The sequence below is a fragment of the Hylobates moloch genome, unplaced genomic scaffold (assembly GCF_009828535.3).
Source record: "Hylobates moloch isolate HMO894 unplaced genomic scaffold, HMol_V3 SCAFFOLD_3, whole genome shotgun sequence".
Lineage (NCBI taxonomy): Eukaryota > Metazoa > Chordata > Mammalia > Primates > Hylobatidae > Hylobates > Hylobates moloch.
The window spans coordinates 36372859-36389616 of NW_026652278.1; the positions used below are offsets into that span (position 1 = coordinate 36372859).

The following is a 16758-nucleotide window of genomic DNA, read 5'->3' on the forward strand; positions in this document are numbered from 1 at the left end:
TCAATACAGAAATTCCCTAGAAAAGTCCAGCATAGGAAAACAATATGGAAAGACAAAAAACAACAATGCTCAAAATTTACAATGTTCTCACATATGTTGCCTCAGTTAATCCCTAGGAGAAGTGTGTGCCGCAGGGAGGACAAGGATAATTATGGTTATTCCTACCATTGAGGATTAAAGTTTAGTTTGGGACAGTCATGCAGCTTTTGGTTCCATGGTTCATATCACAAGGCAAACTCTGTGGGTTCTCTGGGAAGTTGGAAGGGAGTGGGTGTACTGAAGCAGAAACGACCGGCTCCAGCCTGGCCAACAGGGTGAAACCCCATCTCCACAAAAAGTACAAAAATTTGCCCTGTGTGCTGGTATGCTGCAATATTGTACTGCGCTCCAGCCTGGGAGACAGAGGGAGACCCTATCTCAAAAAAAAAAAAAAAAAAAAAAAAGAAGACATAAAGGAAGAAAGAAGTGACCTATGGCTAGGGCTATGCTGAGTATCTGAAGAAAGAAGGCTTTGAACTATACGTTTAAAAGCAAGTACTTCTAGGTTGCCACTCCCTGCCTGCGCTTGAGGGATTTATCTCTGGGTCAAGACAGAGAACGAGTCTTGCATTAAATTAAATTAAATTAAATTAAATTAAATTAAATTAAATTAATTAATTTATTGGTGGGTGCGGTGCCTCATGCCTTTAATCCCAGCACTTTGGGATGCTGACAGGGGAGGATTGCTTGAGCTCAGGGGTTCGAGACCAGCCTGGGCAACATGGTGAAACCCTGTCTCAACAGAAAAAAAAATTAAAAAAATTGTAAAAAAAATTATTTATTTTCAACTTTTATTTTAAATTTGGGGGTACATGAGTAGGTTTATTATCTGGGTATATTGTGTGATGCTGAGATATAGGGTACGGAGTCTTGCATTTTAGAAAGTGATGAATCACTTTCAAAGTTGACAGTTCTATAATTCCGTGATTTACATATCAGGACAAAATTTGAGCATAGGCTGGTGATTTCTGACTTGAACCTAAAGGTCTGTGGAATCGGAAGGGTTTATCAAAATGAGAAACTACAACTCCCGGCAGGCCTCGGGGCTGGGTCGTCTTTCCCCGCCCCTCCCTTTTTTTCCGCCAGGGCTGGGAACGACCAATGACGGTTAGTCATTTGAATAGGCCAATAATATATTAAACGGTTCAGGTTGAGGAGGGGCGGTCGAGTCATCCAATCGCACGGAAGAGGTGAAAACATATTAGCCAATCCAAATATGTGGGGGCGGGACCTAAGGTGGGGCGGTGAAAGAAGTTTGCTGACGAAGATGGCGGCTGAGGCACAGAGCGAAGGGGAGGTGCCAGCCCGCGAATCCCGCCGGAGGTGAGCTGAGTTTGGTCCAGTTTCCTGGGAAACGCGGCCTTGGGCTGGTAGTCCTGCCGCCTTTGCCTTGGGTCACGGAGACGCACGGTTCGGGCTTTGTTTCTTTCTCCCACGGCGTTTCTCATTGTCGCGCCTGCGGGGGCTGAGGCGCGGGGGTCGGGCCTGGGCGCTGGGCTCCAGCCAAGCCCCTCGCTCTGTCCTGCTGGTGCCTGAGGGGGCTCCTCCCGCTGCGCTGGCTGCAGACGTCCAGCTGGCGCTGATCGCTTTGGCGCGGATACACTTCTTGATGGCGAGGAAACGGAAGTCCAGGGCTGGTTGGCGAATTCCTCACCGTTACACACAGCGCTTCACATCTTCTCCGAGGCACTTAGTGCGTTCAGGTCCGAGCAAGGATTTGAGTGTCAATTAGAAACGGTGTTGAGTCCTTGGGCCAGTTTTTAAACCTCTCTCGACTTCAGTTTCTTCATCTGCAAAGGGACATGAGGATGCCTATTTCCAAGTGTCAAGATTGAATAAGACAATCCCTTTAAAGCTAGCACTGAGCTTAGCCGATAATGACAACTCTACGCAATAGATTTTATTCTTCCTAGTAGAACAGCTAAGGAGCAGATGGGAGAGGGATCTGTAGTCCAGGACATCATGACTTTATTTCCACAGGATGTTCCTTCCTAAGCAGCCACACCGAGATTTAGCGTTTTCAGGAGAGAATTTCGAGGTGGTGTTGCCTTAGCCTTGAGACCTAAGTTGTCTTAATTGATTACAATTTTGTTTTTGGTGTAATTCAATAGATTGAGTTTATTTACGTTGCCTCAGTGTAACTCAGTAAAATACTTCGGTTTGGCGTCTTTTGGTTCCATTTGTACCCAATAGGAGATTCCAAGAATCTTGGGAAACTAACAACTTTGTGACCCGGCTTCTTCCTGAGCCCAGATGAGCGTGGTTGAGTGTGTTACTTAAAATATGATATGGGGCCGGGCATGGTGGCTCACGCCTGTAATCCCAGCACTTTGGGAGGCCGAGGGGAGTGGATCACCTGAGGTCAGGAGTTCGAGACCAGCCTGGCCAACATGATGAAAACCCGTCTCTACTAAAAATACAATAATTAGCCGGGTGTGGTGGCGGGCGCCTGTAGTCCTGGCTACTCAGGAGGCTGAGGCGGAGGTTGCAGTGAGCCCAGATGTGCCATTGCATTCCACCCTGGGTGACAGAGCAAGACTATGTCTCAAATAAGTGAATAAATAAAATAAAATATGATACGGAAGAGTTTTCCACTCTTTTTTTTTTTTTTGCAGTTGGAAGATTTCATAGAGTGAAACAGAGTGAAAACACAGCTCCCATACAAAGGGAGGGGACCCAAAGGGGGTTGCCGTTGCTGGCTCTAATGCCTGGGTTTATATCCCGATCCTTGTCCCTCCCGCTGTGCTCTCAGGGAAGAGATGATTGGCTGTTTCTTTACCTCCTGTTTTTTGCCTAATTAGCATTTTAGTGAGCTCTCTGATTGGTTGAGTGTGAGCTAAGTTGCAAGCCCCGTTTTTAAAGGTGGATGCGGTCACCTTCCCAGCTAGCCTCAGGGATTCTTAGTTGGCCTAGGAAATCCAGCTAGTACTGTCTTTCAGTCCCCCCTCTCAACAGGAAAACCCAAGTGCTGTTGGGGAGGTTGACCGATGACCGCTCTAACTGCTTCCTGCTGAACTGGGGCGTAGTAGGGGTTGTGCAGTTGAGATTTCCTCGGGAGGGGTGCCTTCCATGTCATTAACATCGGAGCATGAGCTAGCAGGCCGGTCCAGGGGTCCGCGGTGGATCTTAGTCATGGACTGCATCTGGGGTTCCATTTGAAGAATGATTTGTAGTTTTACAGTTTCAATTCTGGAAGAGACAAACGCTTTGGATGCCCCTTCCTGGTCGCCAAAATGTTACCAGGGGGTCCTTGCTCACAGAGCTCCCAAGATGGTGGCGAGCGGCTTCTAAGATGATGGCAGGCCGCTTCCAAGATGGTGGCAAGCCTCGTGTTCTCTGATCTGGGGTTCTTGGCCTCAGGGATTCCAAGGAATGGAATCTTGGGCCATGTGATGAGTGTTATAGCTCTATTAGAAGCCGTGGGTCACGGAAGAGAACCGTGGAACCCAGTGACTAGTGTTCAGCTTGATTAGGACGAACCCAGGCACTTAGCCATGCAGGAACAATGGCAAGCCTTTAGCACGATCGGGAGTGGCAATGGGAGTCTCGCTAGATCAGGAGCACAGCAGACACCCTGCCAGATCTGGAGGGATGGGAGTCAGCAGCGGGATGGGAGTCAGCGGTGGGTCTGCGACAGTGGCAAACAGCAGTGGTAGATGGCGAGCGAAAGCTCAGCTCCAGCCGTAACAAACATAGACCAGAAGAGTGCAGTTGCAAGATTTAATCGAGTGAAATAGAGTGAAAACAGAGTTCCCATACAAAGGGAGGGGACCCAATTGCCCGAGTTTTCCACTATTGAAGCTGCCTATAAATGGTTGATCATTTTTTTTTTTTGCCCAGGAGCTGTAGAGGTGATTGATACATTTGATTAGATCATCCTTCATCCAGTTCTTTAAAAAATTCTAAATTTTGGTGAAAATCTGAGGACAAATAAAATACTATTCCATAGCAAGAGTAGTTTGAATTTCTTTTCTTTTCTTTTCTTTTTTTTAACACAGGGCTCCTTCTGTTGCCCAGGCTGGAGTGCAGTGATACGATTACAGGTCCCTGCAGCCTCAACCTCCTGGGCTCAACTGATCCTCCCTCCTCAGCCTCCTGAATAGTTGGGACTACAGGCACGTGCCACTATGCCCAGCTAGTGTTTTTGTTGTTGTTGTTTTGTTTTTTTTTGTAGAAACCAGGGTCTCGCCATGTTGCCCAGGGTGGTCTTGAGTTCCTGGCATAAGTGATCCTCCTGCCTTGGGCTCCCAAAGTGCTGGGATTATAGATGTCAGCCACTGCGCCTGGCCTGAATTTCTTTATAGTATATTGCCAGTTGAATTTAAATTTTCAGTGAGAGTATTAGTTAATTACATGATCAGTAGGTATTCACACAATCTTACCTGAACCTGAAACCATTTCATCAATTCCATATTGTAAAAGAGAAGTGGGCCGGGTGCGATGGCTCACGCCTGTAATCCTAGCACTTTGAGGCCGAGGCGGTTTGATCACCTGAGCTCAGGAGTTCAAGATCAGCCTGGGGAACACAGTGAAACCCCGTCTCAACTAAAAATACACAAAATAGCAGAGCGTGGTGGCGTGTGCCTGTAATCCCACCTACTTGGGAGGCTGAGACAGGAGAATCGCTTGAACAAAGGAGGTGGAGGTTGCAGTGAGCTGAGATAGCGCCATTGCCCTCCAGCCTGGGCGACAGAGCGAGACTACATTTCAAAGAAAAAAAAGAAGTCAGGCCCGGTGGCTCACGCCTGTGATCCCAGCACCTTGGGAGGCCGAGGCAGGTGGATCATGAGGTCAGGAGATCGAGACCATCCTGGCTAACACAGTGAAACCCCGTCTCTACTAAAAATACAAAAAAAAGTTAGCCGGGCATGGTGGCACACACCTGTAGTCCCAGCTACTTGGGAGGCTGAGGCAGGAGAATCGCTTGAACCCAGGAGGCAGGGGTTGCAGTGAGCTGAGATCGTGACACTACACTCCAGCCTGGTGACAGAGCAAGAATCCATCTAAAAAAAAAAAAGAAGAAGAAAAAAAGATTAATCCCTGCACAGCAAGAAAGAATCTGTAAAGTATTTATCACCATGAGAAAATATTTCTCTTAGAAATGACAGACTATTATTCACTAATTATTGACCACCTACACAAGCTAAGCACTGGGAATATGTGATAAATACATGTGTGTCCTGCCCTCAAAATGCCTTACAGAAATCCCAAACTTCTCTTTTTTTTTTTTTTTGAGATGGAGTCTCACTCTGTTGCCCAGGCTGGAGTGCAGTGGCATGATCTCAGCTCACTGCAACCTCTGCCTCCCAGGTTCAAGCGATTCTCCTGCCTCAGCCTCCCAAGTAGCTGGGACTACAGGCACGTGCCACCACGCTCAGCTAATTTGTGTATTTTTAGTAGAGACAGGGTTTCACCATGTTGGCCAGGATGGTCTCCATCTCTTGACCTCATGATCCACCCGCCTCAGCCTCCCAAAGTGCTGGGATTACAGGCGTGAGCTACTACGCCTGGCTGCAGGGGTTAATCTTTCTAATGTTCTGTTGATAGTGTGGCCCCTTGTATTCCATAAAGAAGAGGAAAAAATAGTCTGATTTACACAGATGAATACATATGTAAATATTGAATGCAGAATATGTGACATTTAGAACTGCCCAGCTTTTTGTTTTTCATCGTTATTTTAACACTGCTCCTAATAATTACAAATGCTTTAATTTCTTTTAATAAAATATTTATTTATTGGCCAGGCGCGGTGGCTCATGCTTGTAATCCCAGCACTTTGGGAGGCCGAGGCGGGCGGATCACGAGGTCAGGAGATCGAGACCACAGTGAAACCCTGTCTCTACTAAAAATACAAAAAATTAGCCGGGCGTGGTGGCGGGCGCCTGTAGTCCCAGCTACTCGGCGAGGCTGAGGCAGGAGAATGGCGTGAACCCGGGAGGCGGAGCTTGCAGTGAGCCGAGATTGCGCCACTGCACTCCAGCCTGGGTGACAGAGCGAGACTCCGTCTCCAAAAAAAAAAAAAAAAAAAAAAAAATTTATTTATTTATTTATTTATTTATTTATTTATTTATTCTTGAGATGGAGTTTCACTCTTGTTGCCCTGGCTGGAATGCAATGGCACCATCTTGGCTCACTGCAACCTCCACCTCCTGGGTTTAAGAGATTCTCCTGCCTCAGTGTCCCGAGTAGCTGGGATTACAGGCATGTGCCACCACGCCTGGCTAATTTTGTGTTTTTAGTAGAGACAGGGTTTCTCCATGTTGGTCAGGCTGGTCTCAAACTCCCGTCCTCAGGTGATGCGCCTGCTTTGGCCTCCCAAAGTGCTGGGATTACAGGCGTGAGCCACCGCACCTGGCCAAAAGATTTATTTTTAAAAACTTACTATGATTTTTTTTGAGACAGGATCTCACTTTGTGGTCCAGGCTGGAGCATAGTGGCATGATGATGGCTTACTATAGCCACGACCTCCTGGGCTCAAGCAATCCTTCCACCTTAGCCTCTCAAGTAGCTGGGACTACAGGCATGCGCCACCACACTCGGCTAATTTTAAAAATTTATTCTAGAGTTTGAGTCTCCCTATGTTGCCCAGGTGGGCCTCAAACTCCTGGGCTCAAGCATTCCTCTTACCTTGGCCCCCTAAAGTGTTGGGAATATAGATGTGAGCCACTGCACCTGGTTAAAGATTTAAACAAGGAAAAATTGCTCTGCCTATAAAGATTCCCATGTTATGTTTTTGACCTGTTGATGAGGAACACCCCCTCCCTTCCATTTCTGGTTTTTATTAAGTAGAATGGTCCTTTAAAATTTAACACATTTCGTTTCTTATACTTTCAAGTTACTCTTAAGTGGACAATACTGAAGGGGAATCACAAGTAGAAAATATCCACTGCCAGGCCTGGTGGCTCACACCTGTAATCTCAGTATTTTGGGAGGGGGAGGCAGAGACAGGAGGATCGCCTGAGGCCAGGAGTTTGAGACTAGCCTGGGCAATATAGGGAGATCCTATAAAAAAATAAAAACACATAGCCAGGTGTGGTGATGCACGCCTGTGGTCCCAGCTACTTGGGAGGCTAAGGTGGGAGGATCACTTGAGCTTGGGAGGTGGAGGCTGCAAACAGCCATCATCCTGCCATTGCACTCTAGCCTGGGTGATAGAGTGAGACCCTGTACAAACAACAACAACAAAAACAAAAAAAGAAACTATCCACTTTACCAATAATAGTATAAACATAATAGAGACCTTTAAGGGTCAAAGAGAAAAGGCGAAAGCAGGAAATGAAATAAAGCTACTTCTCCTCATAATTGGCAGTAGGGAAATACACACAACTTAGTATTTTTTAATTAAAAAGAGACTTAAAAAGAAAGTGCTAACTATTATTACATGAAGAGCCAGCTTAGGAACAGACGGTAGAATGCCTGGAAATGTTTTTGGAGGACAGGGGAGGTGCCTGAAGATGTGGAAAGGGTTCTATATCCTGTTAATTTACATATACCTCAGGTATGGAATATTGGTTAGTAAACATGACTTCTGAGCCTTGATTTTTTTGACACGGAGTCTTGATCTGTGGCACAGGCTGGAGTGCAGTGGCACAATCTTGGCTCACTGCAACCTCTGCCTTCTGGGTTTTAACAATTCTCCTGCCTCAGCCTCCTGAGTAGCTGGGGACTACAGGCATGTGCCACTACATCCAGCTAATTTTTGTATTTTTAGTAGAGACAGGGTTTCATCATGTTGGCCAGGCTGGTCTCAAACTCCTGACCTCAGGTGATCCACCCGCCTTGGCCTCCCAAGGTGTTGGGATTACAGGTGTGAGCCACCGTGCCTGGCCTGAGCCTTTTTGTTAAATTGCTTTTTCTGTAATAAGACAGTAATGTGTTCCTTTGAGAAAAATGATTAAACCTTTATTGATCCCAGGAAGACTTGTCTATTCTTACATGCACAAGTTAAGTGAGAAAACCTGGTTTAAATATCTGAATCTAGTTTTGTATTTGTGCTGTTAAATTCTATCTGAAGGGTAATGAGGAGTAGATTTCTTCAGGGGATTTTATTGAATTTGGTTTTATTTTACATTTTATCAATGATCAGGTTTAGAGAGTTTGATCATATTTGTAAATAAAGCCTGTCTTGGAAGGAGGAGAAAGAAGAAAATAGAATTTTAAAATTAATCTGCATAAACTGATAAGTGGCATGAAACCACAGCATAAAGCAAAGCAGATACTGTTGCACAAGTTTACTTTGGTCAGAACAAGTGTGTGGGTAGCATTATAAAGAGTGATATAGGAAATCCATACACTTTTTGTTGTAAACATTACATTTGGCTTAGGCCAAGTGTGATGGCTCATGCCTGTAATCGCAGCACTTTGGGAGGCCGAAGCGGGCAGATCACTTGAGGTCAGGAGTTTGAGACCAGCCTGGCCAACATGATGAAACCCTGTCCCTACTAAAAATATAAAATTAGCTGGGTGTGTGGCGGGTGCCTGTAATCCCAGCTGCTAAGGAGGCTGAGGCAGGAGAATTGCTTGAACCTGGGAGCTGGAGGTTGCAGTGAGCTGAGATTGTGCCACTCTACTCCAGCCTGGGTGACAGAGAGACTATCTCAAAAAAAAAAAAAAAAAAAAAAATCTAGATATGGTGGCACATACCTGCAGTCGCAGTCCCAGCTACTTGGGAGGCTGAAGCAGGAGGATCACTTGAGCTCAAGAGTTTGAGGCTGCAATAAGCTAGAATGCTGCCACTACACTCTGGCCTGGGTGACTGAGACCCTGTTGTTAAAAAATAAATAAATAAATAAAAATAAATTTGTTTTAAAAAAATTGTATTAAAAAACATAACAATTTATCATCTTACCTATTAAGTGTATAGTTAATTAATGTTAACTACATTCTCATTGTTCTGTGTCCAGCCATTTTTTATATGGAACATCTACAACCTACAAATCCATTGAAGCTTTAAGAGTATATACTTTTGGCCTTGCACGGTGTCTCATGCCTGTAATGCCAGCACTTTGGGAGGCGGAGGCAGGCGGATCACCTGAGATCAGGAGTTTAAGACTGGCCTGGCCAGCATGGTGAAACCCTGTCTCTACTAAAAATACAAAAAATTAGCTGGGTGCAGTGGTGTGTGACTGTAATCGCAGCTACTTGGGAGGCTGAGGTAGGAGAATCGCTTGAACCCGGGAGGCGGAGGTTGTGGCGAGCTGAGATCACACCATTGCACTCCAGCCTGGGTGACAGAGCGAGACTCAGTCTCACAGGAAAAAAAAAAAAAAAAGTATATACTTTTTTTTTCTTTCTTTTTTGTTAAGAGTATATAGTTTGGCTAAGAGTGATGGCTCACACCTGTAATCCTACCACTTTGGGAGGCTGAGGTGGTAGGATCACTTGAGCCCAGGAGTTTGAGACCAGCCTGGGCAACCTAGCAAGACATTGTCTCTACTAAAAATAAAAAGAATTAGCCAGGTGTGGTGGCACATGCCTGTGGTCTCAGCTACTAGGAAGGCTGAGGCAGGAGGATTGGTTGAGCCTGGGAGGTCAAGGATGCAGTGAGTCGTGATTATGCCACCATTCTAGCATGGGCAACAGAACAAGACCCTGCCTCAAAAAACCCCCAGTATATACTTTTTCCCCTCTTTACCCACTATGAAATAAACTTATATAATATTTACTACAGAAGGCTAGAAAAATATGTAGAAAAAAACAGGGGCTGGTCTTAGTGTCTCACGCCTGTAATCCCAGTACTTTGGGAGGCCAAGGTGGGCAGAACACTTGAGGTCAGTAGTTCGAGACCAGCCTGGCCAACATGGTGAAACCCTATCTCTACTAAAAAGACAAAAAAGTAGCCAGGCATGGTGTCGCACATCTGTAATCCCAGGTACTCAAGAGGCTGAGGCAGGAGAATCGCTTGAACCTGGGAGGCAGAAGTTGCAGTGAGCCGAGATTGCACCACTATACTCCAGCTTGGGCAACAGAGTGAGGCAATGTCTCAAAAACAAAAAGCAAAAAATACAAATAAAAATAAGAGAAAAAAGCCAGATGTGGTGGTGCGCACCTGTAGTCCTAGCTACTGGGGAGGCCGAGGTGGGAAGATTGCTTGAACCCAGGAGCTTAAGGCTGCAGTGAGCTATGATGACACCACTGTGCTCCAGCCTGGGTGCCAGAGTGAGACCCTGTCTCTAAAAAAAAGAAAAAAAGGAAAGAAAAATATGTAGAAAAAAGGTAAACTAGCCACTTCAATTTACCAGATAGATATAATCATTATTAATATTGAGACAGTTTTTTTTTTTTTTAAATAGAGATGAAGTTTCACTGTGTTGCGCAGGCTGGTCTCAAACTCTTGGGCTCATGTACTCCTCCCACCTTGGCACCCCAAAGTGCTGGGATTACAGGTGTGAGCCACCATGTCTGGTTCCTTCTGAGTCTTAAACTTTAATGTCTCTTATCTAAAATATGACCCATCTAAGATCTGATTTCTGTCTTGGTTTCCCAATTCCCTCCCAATAAGTGCATCATTTCTGGTTGGAAACAGTATAGCAAGAGTGATTGAAATACAATTTTTTTTTTTTGAGACAGAGTCTCACTCTGTTGCCCAGGCTGGAGTGCAGTGGCATGATCTCAGCTCACTGCAGCCTCTGCCTCCTGGGTTCAAGCAATTCTCCTGCCTCAGCCTCCCGAGTAGCTGGGACTACAGGCATGCGCCACCATGCTGGCTAATTTTTGTATTTTTAGTAGAGATGGGGTATCACCATGTTGGCCAGGTTGGTCTCGAACTCTTGACCTCACGATCCACCCACCTCAGCCTCCCGAAGATGCCCTCTGGTCACCTTCGGTGAACACTCTCACCTACACTTTTACTAACCATCTTTTAGGATCGGTTGTTTCTACAGATGCTGGAGCCTATTTATTTTGTGCTGATGTTTTGCTACTGTCACCCGATATAAACTAAGTTCAGCTAGGCCATAGAAACTACATAGTAATAGCCAGGCGCGGTGGCTCACGCCTGTAATCCCAGCACTTTGCGAGGCTGAGGTGGGTGGATTGCCTGAGGTCAGGAGTTCAAGACCAGCCTGGTCAATATGGTGAAACCCCCATCTCTACTAAAAATACAAAAATTAGCCAGGTGTGGTGGCAGGCACCTGTAATCCCAGCTACTCGGGAGGCTGAGGCAGGAGAATCGCTTGAACCTGGGAGGTTGTAGTGAGCGAGATCGCACCACTGCACTCCAGCCTGGGCGACAAGAGTGAGACTCTGTCTCAAAAAAAAAAAAAGAAGAAAGAAACTAGATAGTACTTTAAACAGAGAACGTTTAATAGGTTATAAACTATAACTGGGGATTTGAGTAACAATGAATTGGCTAGTAAGAAGTAAAGAGATCTCTAAGAAATATATAAATAGATACAGGAATCAGCTGAGATAGAATGTACAAGGAAGAGGTTCCCTAGGGCAGAGTTCCAGACCTTGCTGGAGATGGCATGGCCATAGCTGACTGAATGGCAGCCATTGCTCTGAAGGGGAAGATACAGAAGGGAGGGCCGAGATTCATACTGGGACAAACAGACTTACACATTCATATTTGTTAGGATTCTTTCAGTTATATGTGATAGAAACTAAAACTAGCTTAAGCAAAAAGAGACTCTATTAATTGGCTCAAGAAACTGAAAAGTCCAGGGGATAAATCAAGTATGGTTTAATCTGTATGGAAAATCTCAAATCTCAGTGTCGCTAGATATCTACCTCTTTACTGTCTTAGATCTGGTTTCCTCTGTATTTGCTTCCTAAGAAGGCAGATTCTGTATAAAAAGTGGCAGTAATAGGCCACCAACGGTGTCAGTCTTACATCCCACCAGCTTAGCAATTTTAGGATTTCACAAGAGTCTTGGAGCTGGGACTTTTTGTCCTGGTTTGACTTGTGGGCCTTTGCTTGGATTCATGAAGGGAATAGAATGTTTCAGTTGGTTAAGCTTGGGTGACATGCTCACAGGCAGTGCCCACCAGATCACATAGATTTGAAAGATGGGGAGAGGTTTATTGCTTAAAGGAAAATGGGGGTGCTGTTACCAGAGGAAGGGGAAAATACATATTGGGAAGTCAAAAGCAGCAGATGTCCACTGTGCTATCTCTGTAACTCCCCTGTGTACCTCTCTTTAAATTTATGTTTTGAAAAGGGCTGGCCACTAATGTGTGGCGAAAACATTTTATGTTTCTTAAAAAAACCCTGAGAAACCAAAAAGCACCTTAAGTATTAGCCATCTTTTTTTCTCCCACTGTCTAACTCCTACTCGTCTTTAAGATCTAGCTCACATCTCTTGTATACGTGTAAAAGATTCTCTCCTGAATTCTTAGAGCCTTTATTGTCTGTATCATGCATTTGGCTATTAATGATCTTATATCATCTTTTGTGTTGTGGTCTTTAGCTACTATTTGAAATTGCGTAGCACTTAGTGAATTTTCAGTTCCTGGAGGCCAGAGACTTACCTTAGTTTTTGTCCCTATACCTTACAATACCTTAAAGTTACAAAGCAATTAGTAGATCATGATTGGATTGATTTTAAATGACACACGAGTGATTGATTTCTTGTTTGGGTACCATATGTCTCAGAAAAGCAATTCACCTTCTTAATGCTGGTTGATGAAAAGATTTATGGTTAAGTTTGTGAAATATTGAATATTTCTGGCTGACTACAAGTATAGAAACTCTTTTCTTTTTTGAGACAGGGTCTCACTCTGTTATTACTCAGGCTGGAGTGCAGGGGCAAGAACACACCTCACTGCAGCCTTGACCTCCTGGGCTCAGGTGATCCTCCCACCTCAGCCTCCTGAGTAGTTGGGACCATAGACTCAAGCAACCATGCCTGGCTAATTTAAAAACAATTTTTTTTTTTTTTTGTAGAGACAGAGTCTTGTCAGGTTGCCTATACTGGTCTTGAACTCCTAGGCTCAAGTGATCCTGCCACCTTGTCCTCACAAGGTGTTGGAATTATAGGCATGAGCCACTGTGCCTGGCCAGAAACTCTTAAGAATTTTCAATTTGTGAACTTGTGTAGATATGAACAAGTCATGTGCCAGAACAAAAACCATTAGCTGTCTCTTGGATAGTATGTGTCACTCTGAACTTTGGAACAAATGAATATAGAAGTAGTCTTTTAGGACCTAATCTGATCATACATAGAAGTACTTCTAGTTTTAATTGCCTGAGACTCATGGCACTTAAAAGTCTGTAGGAGGCTGGGTGCAGTGGCTCATACCTGTAATGCCAGCACTTTGGGAGGCTGAGCCGGGAGGATCGCTTGAGGCCCGGAGTTTGAGACTAGTGTGGTCAACGTAGTGAGACCCTGGGCTATACAAAAAAATTAAAAAATTAGCCAGGTGTGGTGGCACACACCTTCAGTCTTAGCACTTTGGGAGGTTGATGTGGGAGGATCCCTTGAGCCCAGGTGTTCAAGGCTGAAGTGAACTATGATTGCACACTGCATTACAGCCTGGTCAACAGAGTGAGACCCTGTCTCGGGGAAAAAAAAAAAAAGTGTAGGAAAAGAGAAGCTCATGAAGCATTGACTCTGCTTTTCTGAGGAGCAAATATTTTTTAGATAAATGGTAAGAAAGAGACTGTATTATCAGTGAAGCATCCTATAGAACTTTTTCCAAATTAATAGGGAATTTTGATGTTACTTTTTTTCCTTTTAATTATTATTATTATTTTTGAGACGGAGTCTCAGTCTGTCACCTTGGCTGGAGTGCAGTGGTGCGATCTCGGCTCACTGCAACTTCCGCCTCCCGGGTTCAAGTGATTCTCCTTCCTCAGCCTCCCTTGTAGCTGGGATTACAGGTGTGTACCACCACACCCAGATAATTCTTTTGTATTTTTAGTGAGATTGGGTTTCACTATGTTGGCTAGGCTGGTCTTGAACTCCTGACCTCAAATGATCTGCCCACCTCGGCCTCCTAAAGTGCTGGGATTACAGATGTGAACCACTGCACCCAGCCTGATGTTACTTTCTTGATACAAATAACTTTCTTCCCATTGTACACTAGTGTGAGGGAGAAAAATTAAGGAAGGTGTCAGCAGCATAATTAATGCTTATTCATATGACACCCAAAAAGATAAAAATTGCCAAGCAAATAAATAAGTCAGTAAATTGGCATTATTGATACTTGTCATTCTTGACTGAGAATATTACATTGTCATTCCATAGGGCAGAATCTTAGATTAGGATTCCAAAAATGTTTAGGTTAAGAAGGTAGGCAATCAAGAGTTTTTTCATCTCAGAATAGTTTGCCAATTTAATTTTGGTTAAGTTGTATTATTAGTTTGAAATTTGGGCTGGGCGTGGTGGCTCATGCCTGTGATCCCAGCACTTTGGGGGGCCGAGGTGCGAGGATCACTTGGGCCCAGGAATTTGAGACCTGGGCAACGTAGAAAGACTTGTGTCTACAAATAATAAAAAAAATTAGGCAGGTGTGGTGGTGCATGTCTGTGGTCCCAGCTACTTGGGAGGACGAGGTGGGGCAATTGCTTGAGCTCAGGCAGTTGAGGCTATAGTGAGTCATGATTATGCCATTGCACTCTAGCCTGGGCAACAAGGGAAGACCCAGTCTCAAACAAACAAACAAACAAACAAACAAACAAACAAACAAAAAAAACAAAAAACCCACACACACAAAAGCAAGCAAGAAAGAAATTTGTTCAGATTGAGATCAAATATAAGGGCTAAATATATTTGCAGACTTTTGGAGTCTAACTTAGAGATAATTTTGTAGTCCATACTATAAAACATTGCACAGCTACTCTTAAGGGCAGACCTTAGGGTATAAATGTTTCAAAAATTTTATCTAAGAAATTGGATATCGTTCCCTGAATTGTGGTACTACTTATTAATGTTGAACTGTCTGGTATTAAAAAGCACCATCAGCTTGGACATATAGGGCCTGTTTAGTTTTCTCTTCTCTTTTTATGCACAACTTTCATGATACTGGCTTAAATTTGATATATAGAAAGAGGGAAGAATACAGTCTTTTCTTTGATGGTTGTATTTCTTATCTAACAGCTTTCCAACAAAGTGACACATTTAAAGCTGTGTTTCAGAGCCTTTTAGAGTCGAAAAAGCAGTAAGAGAGAGTGCATATTTCTCTCAGGGTGGTAAATCAGATTTAGACAACTTTAAATATAGCTCATATTTTGATAAATCTTGCCAAGGTTGTGGTTCTTGGAAAACAAATCAAGTTAGGCAATTCACCAGGGAGGAAACATTTAGTTTTGTGGGTATGCAGTTTTGGTATAGTCAGCCAAAAGATACATCTGCAGGATGCAGTTTTTTTTTTTTAACTGCCTTGAATTTTGCAGATTCATGGTTTCAACATGCCTCAGAAGCACTTGCATTTCATTTTTCTGTAATTGATTTTTCAGCTGTGGATTGTTTCCAGTCCTTTCACCGAGCATATCACCTTACATGTAGGGTTCCATCTAGTGGTAAAAGTGGTAATTGTATACTATAAGTAGGTTATACAAATTATTTTTTTTTAGTATTATTAGATTGATACATTTATGCCACTTTGGCATGATAGGCCACAATCCACCTGATTGATACTCATTTGGCACACTCTTCTCAATTCTATTCACTGAGTTATATCTTGAGTTAGGATGAAAATAATGCAGCTTTCAGGCTTTAAAGTGACTAAATTTAAACTGCTAAGAGTCCTGACATTGTCTGCACTAGACAGCATTTTCTGTCACTTACAGAAAGTTACGTTTGGCATGTCAAGAAAAAAAGAAACATAATCCCAAAGCAGCAACCATTTAAAATAAGACTGCCACAAGGATTCGTGCAGAATATTTAAAATTTTCCTGTTGAACAAAATGATTTAACTGATTTTTCCTTCAGGGATGATGCTCTCAAATAGCTTATATGCATCTTTTGGAAATCGAAAGATCCTGGAATAGCGTCTTCCATGTGGGACATCTTGAAAGATAGTATTTTGGTTTCAGTGTGTTACGTGAATGAATCTCCAGTCCCTACCAGTGTAATGGGTCTGCTTACAGAGTATAAGTTTGTTTCTTAGATGTGTAGAATTTATAAAGAAAGAAAATTATAGCCTGTACACTGACGACAAGGACAGTGGTATTTGTTGTACCTGATGTAGTAACTGTGGTGGAAGTTGTAGAAGAGAAAGGCAGAGTTGTGGTTTTAACTCTGGATAATGGGAATTATAATTTCCTTTAGGCTTCTCTGTTTCCCAAGATTTCCACAAAATCCATAAGAAGTCATTGTGGACTCAACATACAAAGCCTCAGCAAATCTGCTCAGATTCACTGAGTGTGAAACACTGGATCTATGTGTCACTGTGGAATTGATTGGCACCAGAGTGGCAGTTGGCACAAAACAGAAGTCTGTCCTGTTCACCACACCACAGTCTCTAACTGTTGAATTATGTGAACAGTAGCTCCCATCTTCTTTACATTCTATCCAAAAGCAGGTATTATTAACAGTGCTTTAAAACAGTAAACACAGCTGTTGCAGCCTTCATAGGTTTCTGGTGCTGGAGTGGTGACCGATGGGAAGGATGTCACTGGCATTGGGGTTATCTTGGAGGTGGCAACCCACAGCAGTGGGCAGGAGAGCCCCGATGTGGTGTCCTCAGCATTGGTAACCAGAGGGAAGCTGCTACACACAACATCCTGTCAATCCCTGTGTCTCCTGCAGGCCACCTCCCCCAAAATTGTTCTTT

General features: G+C 43.8%; 1 protein-coding gene across 3 annotated transcripts in view; it reads left to right on the top strand.

The window, feature by feature from the left end:
- Positions 1 to 1291: 1291 nt before the first annotated feature.
- Positions 1292 to 16758, top strand: part of ARHGAP19 (Rho GTPase activating protein 19) — a 69478-nt gene continuing 54011 nt past the window's right edge. For 2 of the 3 annotated variants that reach the window (XM_032135349.2, XM_058436138.1), the window contains exon 1: positions 1292 to 1362. In XM_032135349.2, coding sequence (XP_031991240.1) covers positions 1307 to 1362 — 56 coding nt within the window. In that variant the 5' untranslated portion in view covers positions 1292 to 1306. The remainder of the gene's footprint in view (positions 1363 to 16758) is intronic. The other variant, XM_058436139.1, reaches the window with a different exon arrangement.